The sequence below is a fragment of the Corticium candelabrum genome, chromosome 8 (assembly GCF_963422355.1).
Source record: "Corticium candelabrum chromosome 8, ooCorCand1.1, whole genome shotgun sequence".
NCBI classification, from domain to species: Eukaryota; Metazoa; Porifera; class Homoscleromorpha; order Homosclerophorida; family Plakinidae; genus Corticium; species Corticium candelabrum.
Window position 1 is genome coordinate 6457718 of NC_085092.1, and position 20003 is coordinate 6477720.

General features: G+C 39.0%; 1 protein-coding gene across 2 annotated transcripts; it reads right to left on the minus strand.

Moving 5' to 3' along the window:
• Positions 1 to 345: 345 nt before the first annotated feature.
• On the minus strand, positions 346 to 19758 carry LOC134183226 (ankyrin repeat domain-containing protein 17-like). 2 transcript variants are annotated; one of them, XM_062650709.1, is made up of 14 exons: positions 19614 to 19758; positions 19182 to 19304; positions 18442 to 18540; positions 15924 to 16022; positions 14304 to 14402; positions 11787 to 11885; positions 10167 to 10265; positions 8422 to 8535; positions 6229 to 6339; positions 6089 to 6164; positions 3872 to 3939; positions 2163 to 2691; positions 1608 to 1930; positions 346 to 1102 (listed from the first exon to the last, which is right to left on the minus strand). In XM_062650709.1, the coding sequence occupies exons 1-14, from the start codon at positions 19728 to 19730 to the stop codon at positions 626 to 628; spliced, it is 2433 nt and encodes an 810-aa protein (XP_062506693.1). In that variant the 5' UTR covers positions 19731 to 19758; the 3' UTR covers positions 346 to 625. The 2 variants fall into 2 exon arrangements, with proteins under 2 accessions (XP_062506693.1, XP_062506694.1); XM_062650710.1 differs by lacking the exon at positions 14304 to 14402.
• Positions 19759 to 20003: the final 245 nt, after the last annotated feature.

Below are 20003 nucleotides of genomic sequence, written 5' to 3' on the forward strand. Positions count from 1 at the left end.
AGTTGACATGCTAATAAATTATATTGACTTGTTTTGATTGATTGCTTGTAGATTATATTGTCTTGAGTGTACATGTGGACAGACTGAACTTGCCATTGCAAATAGATCATCATAAAACAATAGGAACACGTTTGTAGTGTTACAACAACAATGTTAGAAAAATTAATGATTGAAACTGTTGCTTAATTAAGTCAAGTTAACCAAACACTCTTTACAGGTTGCTGTTATGTAATCCCCACCACTGTACATTGTCTTCTTCAATGGAACTTTGCTGTACAATTAAATTTAGTAATACCACTGGAGTGGACCTTCACATGATAGGGTAGAACAACAAGGTGGAAACAGTTGGACATGTCAACAGAAAATTTATTAACAACAGGAAATGTAAAAATACTAAACCCTATTATCATAACACGTGACAAAAGTGTACACATCAAACCTGCCAATAACAATATCAAAGTTCAAACACTGAAAAACGCTACTTCAAACTTGTCTGGTTGATCTAAAAATACAGAGTACAAACATAGTTTATTCCTATTGCTAAGCAATGTTGTCACAATGTGTAAGAACATAGAAATGATATCAAGTAAAAAATACAATCATGTGGTTCAGTGACATGTCCACATCATAAGGTGGGCTGAACAAGAGTGACATCGACTCCATCCATCTTGCCCTTTACCATTCGTTTAGGAGGACACGCTTTATACTCCTCTTTCACACGAATACGACCAATGATATTGCGAGATTCGGCTGCTGTTGGTCGTGTGGCAGGATTATCTCTCATCAAGTGTTTACATAAGGAACGGACGTTCAGCTGACGGATGAGTAAGACTTGATCCATTCTTTTTCGACGGTCTGGAGTAACAGCAGTGAACAGCTCACATAGGGTCACTGCCATACTGTACATATCGGTCTCCTTGCTTTTTGGTAGAGCTGGAGCATCAAATCTCTCCGGTGCTGTGTATTCTGGACTGAGAAGGCCGGCTGATAGTGAAGCATCTTGAAAACGAGCGGCTCCTAGATCACCCAGTTTGGCTCTCATCGTTGCAGTTACCAGGATGTTCCTTGGACAGATGTCACCGTGGAGAATCTCCATGGGTTGCTATGACAACATAAGACCAGAAACAATCAAGAAAAGAAACAAAATATCTATATTGATATTGTAGTTGTCTGAAGAGTTACTTGTAAGTCTGTGTTGATCCTTCCATAAGTGACAACTCTGTGTAAATTAGGTTATTTACGTTCTTATCCTTCACTTATGATGCTCATCGACTAAACAATCTATATATAACTGTGTGATTACTAACTCAGTTATTCGTCATTCTATATAACTGTCAGCTTGCCTTTCTGCCCACTTGCTTGATTACCAGCATGTTTGTCTGTCTTCTCCATGTCGATGAATATTATAATAGGCTAAGATATTAAGCTCAAATAATCTGTCTGTCTGTTAGTCTGTCTGTCTTTCTATATGTCTGTCTGTCAGTCTGTCTTTGCTAATCTGGCATGCGTATAATCACCTCAACTCTACTTACAATTTTGATAATTTACATGTGACTGAGATGGCATCACAACATGGTTCAACCTCATTTTTCATTTACTGTTCTTACCATCGAATGAATGTGATCCAATCCACACAAAGAATCATGTGCCATGTCAACTTTTTCTCGTAAAGTGAGAGGTGTGGCATCTTCTTGGCATGCATCGATCACACTAGAAACGGAGCCGCTATGTAATTCCATGATAATCCACGCCTTCTTGACTTCTTTCTCCAGAGTGACACCACAAACAGCAGCAATGTTTGGATGATGTATCTTCCATGCTACAGACGCTTCTTGTTTCACAAGTTGAATGTATCGTTCATAACCAGAGAACTCATCATACAAACGCTTGACAGCAACAGGACAGCCACACCAATATCCAATACAAACAGCTAAATCACAACACAATTTCTTAATTTATAGTTTATACGAGCAACCCTACCAGGCAAACACATGCAGTTCAGCTCTATGTGAAAATGTCAAGTAAATGCAGTTCAAGCCATGCGGAGCCGTGTGCTGACCTGTCCCGGCATTTATCGTTAAACCAGCACAAGCCGGCCTTAGGCTAATAGCCAGTTGTGTCGTGTAAATTCCGAGTCTGGCCTAATAAGATGTGCATCTCACCTCCATAGGATCCACGTCCTAGTTCTGTGCCAGTCAATTGAATGTCATGTGAGGGAATATTGAAAACTTCGTTTTCTCGTTCTTGCTTGTATCGTTCAATTGCAGCATCGGCATCTGAAAGCAGCTCTAAAATGTTAGCCTTTTCTAGTTGTTCTTCATTTTGTAATCGCATAAGATTTTCCTGCTCGACGCTCATTTCCTCAATTTGTTGTCGAGCTTCATCAAGATCCTTCTGAACGTTGCGTTTGTCGTCTCGCTCTCGTTGTAATTGTCGTCGTAGATCTTCTTTCTCCCTTCTCTCTTCACCAACTGCATCTTCTTTCAGCAGTTGCTCGTCTCTCAGTGACACCTGTAGATGTGTGATTTGCTGTCTCAAATCATCATTTTGTCGTCTCAAATCATCAATTTGCCTATCTCTTGCTAAACCGTCTTGTGTCAGTTTCTCTATCTGTTGAATCTGCTGTTGTACCAATTGCTGATCTACCGTTCTCACCACTTCTGTTGGAGATCGTAGAATGGGTGTAGTGGTCTGTACAAATCATAAGAGATTCTAACAATAATAAGAGGAGTACAGCACACAATATTCTAGCCAGTAAGTTACACTGTAAGAGCCATTACACTAATACCTCAGTTATCCGGACCTCAAAGTTCCGAGCACCTCGATCTACCAGGCAATCCCAGTGATCACGTGTGAAAACGTTCTACATGATGAACGCGCATGAGCGATTTTGCATTCACAGAAAAGGTGACCAGTAAGTGGAGGCGGTCTGTCCTTACACTTGAGAAAAAGATAGAAATCATAAGAGAAAGGGAAGTCACAACGTGGTGTACTGAGATTCTTGAAGTGCCGAAGTCAACTGTTGGAGACATTTGAAAAGAGCAAGAAAAGATCAGTTGCCACGTGTTCGATGCAGAGGACCCGACTGTCGCCAAGTGGCGGTGTATTGTACGCGGATCACAGTTTCCTCTCTTGGATGACGTGCTATCGGTGTGGTTTTTTACCCTTTGATATGGATATTTCCCAGTTAAGGCCAGTGCCCGGTCCCAAGGTGCCCCGATAACCGAGGTATTAGTGTATATTATAAACACGGTACACCAACACAATCAGGATAAATGCTGACTATTGAGAACGTTAAAATGCATTGATAAAAACACATAGCAACACTGCAATCTCTCATGCCTCATCCTGTATTTAGATGAACTACTAGCAGTCTGTTCATGCGAGGCTGTACAAGAAAAACTGAGAAAGAAATTTGGTCCCACTTAATGAATGTTAGGACACTGTACTTTGTCTTATGTCTTTGCACTTTCTCAAAGTGCTCATACGTGTATGATGGTCTCATCTCGTTTCCAAATAAACCTCATCAACCCAAGTCATTCTTTCTTCCTAACCATAAGTACTGTATTGTATCTTTCTGTTGACAGACCATTACACTATCCCAATCTGTGTGGCTCTGTGTGCTACAAGTTAGCTACACCCAAGAGCATTAATTAAACAACAATAATTGATGTAGATGCCTATTCTTCTGGTAATGTATACTATATTATAACTATTACTCGTTCCTTTCTAATTGATAAGTAATAGTCTTGACTGCCTTTGGTATGGAAACCATAACTTAGTTTAAACGCACACCACACAACTAGCTACAGAAAAGAAAAATCCCTACAGAAATCAACCTAAAACACTGATACTTAATTAATTAGCTGACCCTCGTTCTTCCTGTCACTGGTGTGGAGGAATGATCAGAAGCTGCTACTGCTGTGGAGCTTGTACAACCTTTAAAAACAAAATAAAAAAACAAATGATTAAGTAAATTTACTTTTGTTAATTAATTTTCCATATACTAAGTAATACTAAAATATTTGTTGTAAACGACTATCTCACAATGTTTCAGAAAAACTGTCTCATGGAAATTAAGCATGGCCACGCCTAATTTCCTAAAATATCGAGTGCAGCTTCCAGAAAATTTGGCTTATGGTTAGATATTATAGAGTTAGGATTAAAGTTAGGGTTAGGGTTGCTGCAGTGATATGAGCTACATGTGCATTACATGCCAGGGCGGGCACTGTCCATAGTACAGTAGAACCTCGCTAATCCGAACAGCTCTGTACCACTGTCAGCACAAACGAGTTCGGATTAGTGAATTGTTCGGATTAACGAAAATGCATAGCCTCAGAAGCCCAAACCGTGCCGCGGATACCCAGACCTTGCTTTGGAGTCCCGTAACATACGTCGTAACACTTAGCTGCAAACTTTTAGAGCGCAACGAAGCTTCGCAACACAACTTTAGCTAACAACTACACACAACTGCAAGTAATACATGTAGTCAATACAGAAAATAGTCAGAAACGTGCATTTGCTGAAGAGTGCTTAGTCGCTTCTTGGCTGCTAAATCACGTCGGCTAGGGTTAGGGTTAGGGTTAGGGTCGGCAGGTCGACTAAAACAAGTCGGCAGGTAGTCCAGTAGAGAAATCTTATCTTCTATTTTCAATGTTTTGTGACGATGCTTGGGTTTCTTGGTGTTGTGTTGACTAGTCGACATTGATTCTCTATTATCGGCCGGTAATGACCCGGATCTGCTTGCCTCGGAATTGCAAACCTGATCTGGACCCGTGAGGCAGGGTGCCAACACCATTCAAATTAGCGAGGGTTCGGATTAGCGAGGTTCTACTGTAAACACATTGTCTCGGGCCCACTTGACCAACTTTGACGATGCCGACAAGGAGTTCCAAAGGGATCTTCAAGTAAATATTCACCAGTTGGTAAAGGCATCCCATGTCACCAACTAAACGCCAGGAGCTAACGGATGCTAAGGCATCTGATGTTGACTTACAGCCTCTTCAAAAAGTTGTCAGCACAGGATGGCCGACGCGCCCGAAGTCTACTGGAAGCATTGAAACCCTACTGGAGCTTTTGGGAAGAAATAAATACCAGCAAGGGACTTCTGTTCAGAGGAACTAGGCTGATTGTTCCAAATGTGCTACACCAAAACACCTTGGAGGCAATCTCAAAAAAAGCGATGAGTGATTTGTCAGAATTCGATAAAACCAACACCAAAACATCCAATGCCACCTCCTCACAACTCAAACGTACATCTTCTTTCATAAAACCCTCACACTTTCAACCTAATCGTCGTCTCTTGACTCACTGACATGTCCAGTACGAGGCTCATCTTTGACAGACTGTCTCTCGGTGCCCCAGGAAATCGGGATCACAATATTCAGACATGACCATACCAAATTTCCTAGGAGATTGAGCAAGGCTTCCAGGAAATCTGCCTTAGGGTTAGGAATAGAGTTAGTGGCTGTGCTTGCTCTCTGAGACCGTGCAGCAGTGTTGCCAGCCTTCCATGATTGGGTGCAAACTGCCAGTTGTTACCAATTTACTTAATTTTGACCGAGTAAATGAAAAGTGATAGAACTCCTTCAAATCGAAAAACAACAGAAGCAGTAACTGAACATGGATGGGATACATGCATGAATAGACTGCCTACAATTAATGACCAAATTTCACGTAGGTCCCGAGAAATAAATGAGCAAACAGAATTTAAGGCAATGAAAAAGTTACCATGCCCTAAACTTTTGAAGGGTTCGTGGCTCCACAATGCCCCAAGTAACAACACTGCTGGACCGTGCCAGATTTCCTGGAAATTTGGAACTGTTGCGTTTCATTTCCTGCCGTGTCCTATCTTCTGTGACAACAAAGTCAGTAAACTTTGACATTTAATTACGTGATTACTAATAAACAATATGACATAAAAATTTCAGCTGACATGCAATGAAGAACTCTAGTATATAAATGTGTAAGTAGCAGTGCTTTCGTTGATAATACAAACAGTTTATCAACAAGTGTCTGGAACTTTGAAACGATCATCATAAATAATGTTTATTGTATGATGTCATCAAATGTTTATTGTCTCACTTACTTGGATGATCGTTGTCAGCAACTGCAGCTGTACTATCTGTGATGTTTGATGCTGAATTTCCAGCTGCAACAGAACTCTAACATCACACACAACCACTAATCAATACACACAACCTATACTGTGTGACAATCAGCTCGTACATTCTCATTCAATTCTTTCAAATAAGAAATAATTCGAGAACGACGTTCTTTGTGTGAACCAAACTCTAAGTGCAACTCTTCTTCTGCAGCTTGTAATGGTGTTTGTCCTTTCTGTCCAATAATAGACAGTATTATTAGTTCAATGAAACATAACAATATCACACAGAACAAAGTACATATAATCAATAAATAGTTAACCAGCTTATTATCCAGCACATACACAATGCACAACCACCATAGCAAGTGTGTGATAAAAGTGAATGCTAGAAAAACATTATGAATAAGCTGGATATTCATGTGTTCCTGTATTACATTCAAGCAGAGACGATGGAAACACTCTAGTCAATTAGATGTCTTTCTCAATGGCAATAGATTACCAAACAACGAGGAATAACACATTTGGGCGTTGTCATGAATGGTTGCTGTATGGTACAGAGCACATTGGAGACTAGAAAAAAATTATGCTGCTGTGAATAGTGTCATTAGCCGACTTGATGGAAGTTGTCCAAAAGATAGTGTATGGATGACAATCATGGAAAGGCAACTATTTCCAGTTCTTGCCTATGGAAGGCATTTGTGGAATTTTGAATGAAGTATAGTAGAGACGTCAATCAACACAGCATATCAAAAAGGTATTCGTTGTGGGCTTGGTATGAGACAGAGACTCTATAGTGGAAGGAATTCCAGAATTTGTTGAGGCATCTCTTAAGATGAAATACTACAGACTAAATTCTTAAACGGGCCATAGATTCAAGAAATGAACTTGTGAGAGGACTGGCTTTGCTAATAGTTAGACATAGTTATCCTGGACACGGATTGGATATGGTAGATGGTAATGTTTTTACGTGTAGGTTAAGTGATTCTGTGTGTTAGTTATGTCATTTGTCTACATGTGTGTGTGTGTGTGTGTGTGTGTGTGTGTGTGTGTGTGTGTGTGTGTGTGTGCGTGCGTGTGTGTGTGTGTGTGTGTGCGTGTGTGTGTGTGTGTGTGTGTGTGTGTGTGTGTGTGTGTTTTATGTTGTCCCTATGAGGGAACTACACCAGATTTGGTGTGATAAAAATAAATTATTATTATTATTATAAGACAAATGTCATGCAGTTGACCAAAATCTCTTTGCCTGTTGTGCCACACAGTTGTAAAGCAACTCATTCTATTACTGCTCACATTAATTGAGCAAACTGATGTTCACTGCTGTTTCAGTCATCATTCACAAACAACACATAGCCACGTCATATGCTGCCATGTGACTGACCAATGACAATTATTCATAATCATGACTTCAAACAAAATCATTATCAATGTATAATTTCACTAAATACAGTCCCACCACCAACTAACAACTCCATCACTTCACCATCATAATTTACAATACCACTCTACTACATACAAACAATGTCCCTCAATGTCCTTATCTAATCATGTTTTTATAACTAACTAATTAACACCAGTGATAACAATGAGTGTATGCACTGCATTCCAATTGTCCATCCGTCCCTTGCTCCGTCAATCAGTCCACAGAGATATTACTGTTACCCTGCAGCATGCACATCTCGAGTTAATGACTGCTCACATCTGTCATCTTCTATCATGCTAACCCTACATGCTTACACCTACTCCAACCAAGTTAATTGTTAAACCGAGGTGCGTATGCACTAAGGTTACAGTAACACAGGGCAGGCTCGACGAACAGCCAGACGTGAGCGGGTTGATAGACAAATTCAATGTGAGCAGTACAGACGAAGTCCACTGTTATGGAATGACCATGTGCACATGCACCTGTCAGTCTACTCTCTGTTCTTTCATAACACTATGTGTACTCTACTGTGTTTCTCCTAGATTTGGATGCAAGTGATGCCATTTGTCACAAGACTGCTTGTTCTTTCCCAGCCAGCTAGCTCCACATGTCTTGGCATGTGCATGGTGTCTAATGATGTCCACGTGACCTTGTATCTCATCACTTACCATATATGCATCATTGCAACCTAAGCTAGCAGATGAGGGTTTAGCACTTTAGTGCTTATTCGTTATTTATCTGTTTGTTCTTCTTGGAACATTTCAGAATATCTTTAATTATTAGGCAGAGTTCACAATCACTGCTGTCACCATTTATAGATTAAGCTTCATCAAATGTGAGCTACATACTCCACATTAGCAAGACATACTGTAAACAAACACAACAAATGTACACTTACATTGTTCACTGTTGACACATCAGCTCCTGATGATATCAACAACTTGACAATTGACAGATGAGAATCATAACAGGAATACCATGAGCAGGAAAGATGTAAAGGTATTGATCCATTCTAAAACAAGCAGATGAAATGAGATACAAAAAACAGCAAACAACAAGAGATTATAGTAAGTAAGCTGCTCACAACACACGTGCATGTCAAATTCTGTCACATTGCCATTGCAACTTTGTCATCACTTAATCTTTCTTGACAACACGACACACAAATTAAAGTGTTTGCTCATGCATCTAATAATTATTAGTGTTTGAGGGTGGTTTCAGTTAGGGTTACTGATGATACTGATATGTACATTAAAGTACACAGACATTCCTTGAAGAAAGTCTACTTGAATCAGCATGCACAACAGGTTCATTACATGAGGACACTAGTAGGTTATAGCCCGTTCACACCAGCACTTGTACCTGGGCCAATAAGGGGTCAGCATGGGTCGACTCATTTTGATATGTTGTGTGAATGTGAGCCGAGCCACACTAGAATGGCCAATCTCAAACAGCCGTGTCAGCATGGTTTGGCTTGCATTCCCTGTTTGAACAGTAACCAAGCCAAACTGTACTCTTGAGTAGTCAGACTTTTACTAATTAATTTAAAAGACTCATACTTCAGCAATACAACCAAATTATATTCTCCACGTATTTCAGCATTAGTCTCTACCCAGTCCTTCTCCTCGCTTGCTCCACGTGTTTTGCCATGTGCGTTTTGTTCTTCTTGCCAGGAGAACTGGTAACATATTATGTCATGTGACCATTTATTTCATTAGTTTAATTAGAAACCCATCCTGTAAATTGTTGCCACCTGCACTGATAATATGGTGTCAAGTAATTAGTCTCACAAGAGTACTATGATAAACTTTGCCAGCCAACACAAAAACACAAAGCTTTACACTCTTTCTAAGGACTGTTCAAAAATTAGAATTACAAAGTAGATCGTTTTTGTTGCGGCGAGCATAAATGTCGCTTTATGAACATTATAGTTTCACTATCTAGTGGTAGCAAATGCACCTTGTATGCACTCCTGTCGTCTATTAGCTACCATTCACTTCGTACTGAGCAGCTACAGACATCTCTGTCAATTCTGGCTGGAAAAGACATTATTGTCAGATGTCCACAGCAGAGCTGTCACACAAAACTAATGAGCTTGCACCTTGCTTGACAACAACAATTGCTAATAACCATCTAATTGAAAAAGTAATTGCTACTCAGTTCATTCTAATACAATCCTACGCATGCCTTTGTAACAACATTTTTTCGTCTCGTGTTACAGTTTTGACCAATCAACACACCAAAAAACTTAATATGTTCCTGGCAAGTGAAACAAAAAAGCATGTGCCAAAACACGTAGAGCACACGCGAGGAGGAGGACTGGCTACAAGTCTATTTCAGCATTTGATTGTTGTAATGCCATCGAGAAAAATGCAGGCAGATTGTAGCCGATCCACGATCTAGGAAAGGTAGTGCAACCAATTCAAATGCATATGTGACTGTCTGTAACTTAGCAAGAGACACATCCACTAATCTATTGAGGCTTGGAAAGAACTTGTGTGAAAAGGCTGTTAGATGACTGACAGTAAAATTGAGAGTGATGACTGCATGATAGAATTCTAGGTAAAGGGTTGTAACACTCATTCACATCATTTCTCAATTGACAAAATAAATGCAATTACTATTGCATACAAATACACTCACATTGTCCTTGACATCTTTCTGACATCCACGCGACAATAATTTCTCCACAATAGACAAATGACCATTCATACAAGCAAAATGCAGATATGTCTGTCCAGCCTACCATTGATAAGAGACATCACATGTTATTATCAGTGAGTACATTATGAATACATGCATCTACAAGTATCAACACCAACTGACTATAAAAATAGCACATCAAACTCACATCCAACTTACCTCTGTCCTTCATTCAATTTAACCAAATACGATTCCTCACAATGCAACCTCAATACTCTAATCCTTTAACTGTTAGACAAGCAAACACTCCAATTGGTAGTCACATACAACATTTTCTAAAATTTAACAAACCAAAGCAAAATGTGTATTTAATATTAATCTAAAGCAAATCTAATAACATCAAGTCATGAACCTATATCATCCCCTCATCCAAGACGATGGGCTAATATAAGTTATCAGCCCTAGGGCTATTAGATGCATCTAATAACAATAAATAGTGTTTGAGGGTGGTTTCAGTTACAGGGTCACTGGAATACTGACATGTACATTAAAGTACATATACATATTTCTTGAAGTAAGTCTACTTGAATCAGCATGCACAACAGGTTCATCACATCAAGACACTACTTACTGTATTTCCCGTATTTTGCTGCATGCCCGTATAAGTGAGATTTACCAAAACTCAGATGAGGCAGTTCTGGTAACTAAACCAGCATGCCAGTATAGGATGGTAAGTGATGGCGCAATGGGTACTGGCGAAGATGAGGCAATAGATATTAACATCCACGCACATAGTCCGTGATGACAGAACCAGATAGCACTTTTGAGATGCAGAGGAGAGACACGATTACCATGGAAGAGCAGCAAACAAGCAATGGAGGTCACGGTAGTCTAGCACGTGAAAGAATATCATATACAGTGTAGCATTGACACAAAACTGCGTGTACTTTGAAGCAGTCGTGTCACCCCGCATTTGCTGCATGACTGTAAACCCCGCAGTATGCACGTACCCTGGTCAAAATTGGCATATACCGGCATGCAGCAAAATCAGGAGCAATATAGTAGTATTATAGTATTTATAGCCCATTCATACGACCACTTGTAACCGAGCCAATATGGTCAGCATCGGTTGGCTCGCTTTTGAAAGGTTGTGTGAACGTGAGCCGAGCCGTGCTGGAATGGCCCACCTAAGACAGCCATGTCGCAAATGGTTTGGCTCAGCTCACATTCACCACGTGAACAGTTACCAAGCCAAATTATAGTCTCACATAGCCAGACTTCTCCCCTTCGTCATACTCTTAGCAATACAACCAATATTCTTGACATATTTACAAGTAAGAATGCAAGTAGATTGTAGCCGATCCATGATCAAGGAAAGGTAGCGCAAGCATTTCAAACATACATGTGATCATCCGTAGCTTAGCAAGTGACACACCCACTAAGTGAGCTGCATGGCTCGACTCAGCTCGGCTTGAAATGAACTCATGTAGAAAGGCTATTAGACAACTCAGAGCAAAATTTAGAGTGATGACTGCATGATAGAATTTTAGGTAAGAGTTGTAACATCATTCCTCAATTGATAAAATAAACACAAATATTATTGCATACAAATACACTCACATTAGTCCTTGCTTCTTTGTCCCATCCGGACGACAATAATTTCTTCACAATAGACAAATGACCATTCAGACAAGCGTAATGCAGAGCTGTCACTCCATCCTACCATTGATAAGAGACATCACATGTTATTATCAGTGAGTACATTATGAATACATGCATCTACAAGTTCGAACACCAACTGACTATAAAATTAGCACATCGACCTCACATCCAACTCACCTCTGTCCTTAACCAAACACAATTCCACAATGTAACCTCAATACTCTAATCCTTTAACTGTTACACAAGCAAACACTCAAATTGGTAGCCACATCACAACATTTTCTATGTGTAATTTAATATTCTTCTAAAGTATATCTAGTAAAGTCACGTCATCACTAAACTAGTTTTTGTCAAACTTGCTTTCAATACAGTAAGCACATTTGCCATAGAACTTCATCCTACCTTCCTGTTCAGCATCAACAAACCAACAAACAACCACAAGTGCACATACAATGCAAATACCGTTACAGTACACAAACACATACAAAATTTCCCAAATTAATGTCTGTACTCAGAGTCGTTTGTACTAATCTATTGGAGTCACACTCCTACATATTTTATGTATCCTACATAATACGACACTCTTCACTGCCCCTAATTCATACAATGTTCCTACATAAACTTGCTAGTACAACATTTCTTGCAAATCACAAATAGCACATCTACTAAACTGTGTTGCTAAGAAAAATTTTTGTGTTGATTTATAAGTGGACGCTAGAACTATAATATGTGTAGATCTCATACCATAAACGACATAGTCGTCGTCGTCGTTGTCTTCCCTGTCACCATCACAACCACTACTACCATAATCATCATGTCATTTTCATTGAGTTAACTGCAGTCTTGTGCACTTACAACAAGCTGTTTACAAACAATAGGTGTGGTTTACATTAGTGTGTGTATGTGGCATAGTACACAGCCAGCCGATGTGTTTTATCCAAAGTGTGGCAGCTCTGCATTCAGCTACTTAATTACACATCACAGTCTAACACTCGTATCTGTCGTACAAGCCTCTTACATCATCCATCCCTATTAACTGCATACACACAACTATTATTACATTCTTGTGTCTACTGCTGCACAACAACTCGACTATCATGCTTTGTTGATATAAACAGTGAAACTAAATCTTGCCAATAACATTCTATCAAATACAACAAACCTCGTGTAGTTGTACTGTAATATAATTTAATGTATTATCCACAACACATAAACAAGGAATAAGTAAAACAACACACTCAACAGTTACTGCTTCATGCATTTTCCTAATCCCCTTCAAACATGCCTCTTCATTCAGTGCTGAACCCCAAAGAGGCGTGGTCAAAGTTGGTGATGTAGGTGATGTTATATGCTGACCCTATCCCTAATTGGAGCTCACCAAGACACTAAATTTGGACAATACACTGTAGAGTCGAGTTCCCACGGTAGGCATCAGGGATTTGTGTTGTTGTTTTTCATTCACATGCACGCACTCCTACTGTTTTGTCTGCCATCACTGTACTATGATTATCTATCTATCTCACACAGGCATCCGCAAAGGAGGTGTTTGCAAGTGTGAAGTTGAAGGGCCAGTAGCACATCTATAGCTTTGCTACATTAATCTTTTATTTACATTTATTAGGTTATCTAAGCCCTTCCTACAAAGAATCCCCAAGGAGTCATAACTTGATATCTATGACTCTATTTTAACGTGTTGTCCAGTTCACTACACTTGTAAATAAGGACCTCTCCACCTCAAAGTTGTAAAGGCAATATTATACCATGACTTTTACTGTACAAGTTAATTTAGTACAATAAGTGTCTCTACCAAATACTCAATTGGTATGCAAAATATTTGAAATTTCCAGTAGTAATATTGTGAAGCCCAACACACATTAGTAGTCACAAGTCATTCACATTCATTCTTCGTTTTCTCCCTCACTCATCCACTAACACTCGTCTCTCTTCTATTCTCTCCACTTAATTCTTACTGTTACAACACTTTCACAAATATTCTCTCTCGTTGCTTCATTGTTTTGTTGTAACCTACATGCATTGGCCTTATTGTTCTTTCTAATCAAACTTGCACACTTCACTCAATTACATTAACTAATAAAAGCTGTTGAAGCACTACAGTGCAAACCATCTGTGTGCCATAGCTTCACAGAGTAAATGCAATTAGTCAGAGGCAATTAGAAAAGTGTAAGAAAGCGACTGAAATCCAATCATGTATTTGTCTGGATCAGATCAGGTGTTACGCCTGTTGCCTAGCAGTTGGTTGATCATACCAAACCATGTTACTATACCTAGTGTATTACACCAAGGTAATAAACCAGGTGACAATTACTCCAACCTTAAAAATACTACACAAATTTCAACACCACAACACAGTCTACCTTCTTCAATGAACAAAGTGTTGCTACTGTAACACTCATTTACATCATTTATCAATTGACAAAATTAAAACACAATACTGTTACAAGCAAACACACTCACAATATTCCTTGCTTCTTTTTTACATCCGGATAACAATAATTTCTCCACAATAGACAAATGACCTTTCTGACAAGCAAAATGCAGAGCTGTCTGTCCAGCCTACCATTGATAAGAGACATCACATGTTATTATCAGTGAGTACATTATGAATACATGCATCTACAAGTATCAACACCAACTGACTATAAAAATAGCACATCAAACTCACATCCAACTTACCTCTGTCCTTCATTCAATTTAACCAAATACGATTCCTCACAATGCAACCTCAATACTCTAATCCTTTAACTGTTAGACAAGCAAACACTCCAATTGGTAGTCACATACAACATTTTCTAAAATTTAACAAACCAAAGCAAAATGTGTATTTAATATTAATCTAAAGCAAATCTAATAACATCAAGTCATGAACCTATATCATCCCCTCATCCAAGACGATGGGCTAATATAAGTTATCAGCCCTAGGGCTATTAGATGCATCTAATAACAATAAATAGTGTTTGAGGGTGGTTTCAGTTACAGGGTCACTGGAATACTGACATGTACATTAAAGTACATATACATATTTCTTGAAGTAAGTCTACTTGAATCAGCATGCACAACAGGTTCATCACATCAAGACACTACTTACTGTATTTCCCGTATTTTGCTGCATGCCCGTATAAGTGAGATTTACCAAAACTCAGATGAGGCAGTTCTGGTAACTAAACCAGCATGCCAGTATAGGATGGTAAGTGATGGCGCAATGGGTACTGGCGAAGATGAGGCAATAGATATTAACATCCACGCACATAGTCCGTGATGACAGAACCAGATAGCACTTTTGAGATGCAGAGGAGAGACACGATTACCATGGAAGAGCAGCAAACAAGCAATGGAGGTCACGGTAGTCTAGCACGTGAAAGAATATCATATACAGTGTAGCATTGACACAAAACTGCGTGTACTTTGAAGCAGTCGTGTCACCCCGCATTTGCTGCATGACTGTAAACCCCGCAGTATGCACGTACCCTGGTCAAAATTGGCATATACCGGCATGCAGCAAAATCAGGAGCAATATAGTAGTACTATAGTATTTATAGCCCATTCATACGACCACTTGTAACCGAGCCAATATGGTCAGCATCGGTTGGCTCGCTTTTGAAAGGTTGTGTGAACGTGAGCCGAGCCGTGCTGGAATGGCCCACCTAAGACAGCCATGTCGCAAATGGTTTGGCTCAGCTCACATTCACCACGTGAACAGTTACCAAGCCAAATTGTAGTCTCACATAGCCAGACTTCTCCCCTTCGTCATACTCTTAGCAATACAACCAATATTCTTGACATATTTACAAGAAAGAATGCAAGTAGATTGTAGCCGATCCATGATCAAGGAAAGGTAGCGCAAGCATTTCAAACACACATGTGATCATCCGTAGCTTAGCAAGTGACACACCCACTAAGTGAGCTGCATGGCTCGACTCAGCTCGGCTTGAAATGAACTCATGTAGAAAGGCTATTAGACAACTCAGAGCAAAATTTAGAGTGATGACTGCATGATAGAATTTTAGGTAAGAGTTGTAACATCATTCCTCAATTGATAAAATAAACACAAATATTATTGCATACAAATACACTCACATTAGTCCTTGCTTCTTTGTCCCATCCGGACGACAATAATTTCTTCACAATAGACAAATGACCATTCAGACAAGCGTAATGCAGAGCTGTCACTCCATCCTACCATTGATAAGAGACATCACATGTTATTATCAGTGAGTACATTATGAATACATGCATCTACAAGTTCGAACACCAACTGACTATAAAATTAGCACATCGACCTCACATCCAACTCACCTCTGTCCTTAACCAAACACAATTCCACAATGTAACCTCAATACTCTAATCCTTTAACTGTTACACAAGCAAACACTCAAATTGGTAGCCACATCACAACATTTTCTATGTGTAATTTAATATTCTTCTAAAGTATATCTAGTAAAGTCACGTCATCACTAAACTAGTTTTTGTCAAAGTTGCTTTCAATACAGTAAGCACATTTGCCATAGAACTTCATCCTACCTTCCTGTTCAGCATCAACAAACCAACAAACAACCACAAGTGCACATACAATGCAAATACCGTTACAGTACACAAACACATACAAAATTTCCCAAATTAATGTCTGTACTCAGAGTCGTTTGTACTAATCTATTGGAGTCACACTCCTACATATTTTATGTATCCTACATAATACGACACTCTTCACTGCCCCTAATTCATACAATGTTCCTACATAAACTTGCTAGTACAACATTTCTTGCAAATCACAAATAGCACATCTACTAAACTGTGTTGCTAAGAAAAATTTTTGTGTTGATTTATAAGTGGACGCTAGAACTATAATATGTGTAGATCTCATACCATAAACGACATAGTCGTCGTCGTCGTTGTCTTCCCTGTCACCATCACAACCACTACTACCATAATCATCATGTCATTTTCATTGAGTTAACTGCAGTCTTGTGCACTTACAACAAGCTGTTTACAAACAATAGGTGTGGTTTACATTAGTGTGTGTATGTGGCATAGTACACAGCCAGCCGATGTGTTTTATCCAAAGTGTGGCAGCTCTGCATTCAGCTACTTAATTACACATCACAGTCTAACACTCGTATCTGTCGTACAAGCCTCTTACATCATCCATCCCTATTAACTGCATACACACAACTATTATTACATTCTTGTGTCTACTGCTGCACAACAACTCGACTATCATGCTTTGTTGATATAAACAGTGAAACTAAATCTTGCCAATAACATTCTATCAAATACAACAAACCTCGTGTAGTTGTACTGTAATATAATTTAATGTATTATCCACAACACATAAACAAGGAATAAGTAAAACAACACACTCAACAGTTACTGCTTCATGCATTTTCCTAATCCCCTTCAAACATGCCTCTTCATTCAGTGCTGAACCCCAAAGAGGCGTGGTCAAAGTTGGTGATGTAGGTGATGTTATATGCTGACCCTATCCCTAATTGGAGCTCACCAAGACACTAAATTTGGACAATACACTGTAGAGTCGAGTTCCCACGGTAGGCATCAGGGATTTGTGTTGTTGTTTTTCATTCACATGCACGCACTCCTACTGTTTTGTCTGCCATCACTGTACTATGATTATCTATCTATCTCACACAGGCATCCGCAAAGGAGGTGTTTGCAAGTGTGAAGTTGAAGGGCCAGTAGCACATCTATAGCTTTGCTACATTAATCTTTTATTTACATTTATTAGGTTATCTAAGCCCTTCCTACAAAGAATCCCCAAGGAGTCATAACTTGATATCTATGACTCTATTTTAACGTGTTGTCCAGTTCACTACACTTGTAAATAAGGACCTCTCCACCTCAAAGTTGTAAAGGCAATATTATACCATGACTTTTACTGTACAAGTTAATTTAGTACAATAAGTGTCTCTACCAAATACTCAATTGGTATGCAAAATATTTGAAATTTCCAGTAGTAATATTGTGAAGCTCAACACACATTAGTAGTCACAAGTCATTCACATTCATTCTTCGTTTTCTCCCTCACTCATCCACTAACACTCGTCTCTCTTCTATTCTCTCCACTTAATTCTTACTGTTACAACACTTTCACAAATATTCTCTCTCGTTGCTTCATTGTTTTGTTGTAACCTACATGCATTGGCCTTATTGTTCTTTCTAATCAAACTCGCACACTTCACTCAATTACATTAACTAATAAAAGCTGTTGAAGCACTACAGTGCAAACCATCTGTGTGCCATAGCTTCACAGAGTAAATGTAATTAGTCAGAGGCAAATAGAAAAGTGTAAGAAAGCGACTGAAATCCAATCATGTATTTGTCTGGATCAGATCAGGTGTTACGCCTGTTGCCTAGCAGTTGGTTGATCATACCAAACCATGTTACTATACCTAGTGTATTACACCAAGGTAATAAACCAAGTGACAATTACTCCAACCTTAAAAATACTACACAAATTTCAACACCACAACACAGTCTACCTTCTTCAATGAACAAAGTGTTGCTACTGTAACACTCATTTACATCATTCATCAATTTACAAAATTAAAACACAAATACTGTTACAAGCAAACACACTCACTCTATCCCTTGCTTCTTTCTTACAACCTGCTGCCAATAATTTCTCCACAATAGACAAATGACCATTCACACAAGCACAATGCAGAGCTGTCTGTCCAAACTACCATTGATAAGAGACATCACATGTTATTATCAGTGAGTACATTATGAATACATGCATCTACAAGTATCAACACCAACTGACTATTAAAATAGCACATCAACCTCACATACAACTCACCTCTGTCCTTCATTCAATTTAACCAAACACGATTCCTCACAATACAATGTAACCTCATTACACTAAACATTTGACATCACAACATGCAAACAATCACACCAGCAGCCATGTGAGTAGATAGTCTAAATGTCCACAATCACAAATCTGTCAATTAAGTGTGGTGGGCAACACTAGTGGGCAGGTGGGCAAACAGATTGCCATGCAAACTACATCATCAATCATATCAACTTTACTAAACAACAAATGTCATCTTTTCATTTAAAAATAACTCACTAACAACCCACTCTCACAATATTTTCTAATTTCAACAAAATATCAAAACTATCTATTCATTCTAACTGTGACTGTTAGCACCTTTCTCTAGCATATACATTCAACTCTTCAATCAGACAGACACAAATACAATGAGCATCCATTAATATTTCTAGTCATTTTAACCACAGGAAAGAGATGCCATTACCATTACTAACTAAACTCATTTATTTAAACACAACAAACTGCATTCAAATTTGCACTCTTACCCTTTCCTCATGATAGTTTATGTTTGCTTGATGTTGTAGCAGCAAGTCTACCATCTCAATCGATGAATCAGCACATGCTACTTGCAACGCTGATAGAAGGCCATACACACCACCATACCATCTCTACGAAATACACAATTGGCTGCTAAAGTCAATGAAGTTTGTCCAGTGTACGTCACGTGACATGTGTAAAGGGCGTGACCATATTAGAACGACAACGACAGCAAAGCAACGACGTAGGAGCGCATGAGACGAAACGATTCATTCACTAATACCGGTAGAGAGAAAATGAGGCGGCACTTCCAACCAACGCCACCTCAACATCGTAAATGATCGTCACTTTCTCATACATTTCCTCATTTACCAACGTCCAACCCAATCTCTCTAGTCTACAAACTAGATCTGTAAATTTACACATCAATCAATTCTTACAATCTTTCTTGACACAACGTTTACATCTGCTCTTTTCTCGAGAGCTGCCGATGCTTTATTTACATCGTTTACACACACGGCATCAAAAAGAGCTTCACTAGAAGCCCCTGCACCCATATTGTAACGCTGCGTTACGCCGGAAAAACCGCCGCTCTCTAATCTACGCGCATGCGCAAATCACATTAGATATGTAACTTTAGTAAGTTAATTAATTAGCTAATTATTTTAGTTTATTAAATTAATGAGCATCAACTTTATAAAATTTTGCAGCGACGTAGGAAGATGTTCAAGAGCAAGGGGCTGTACTGTGGATGTCATGAGTTAACTTAATAAAATTTTTATTATTTTCAATGTTCAGCGAGTGGTCAGCTATTTAATTAATATTTGACA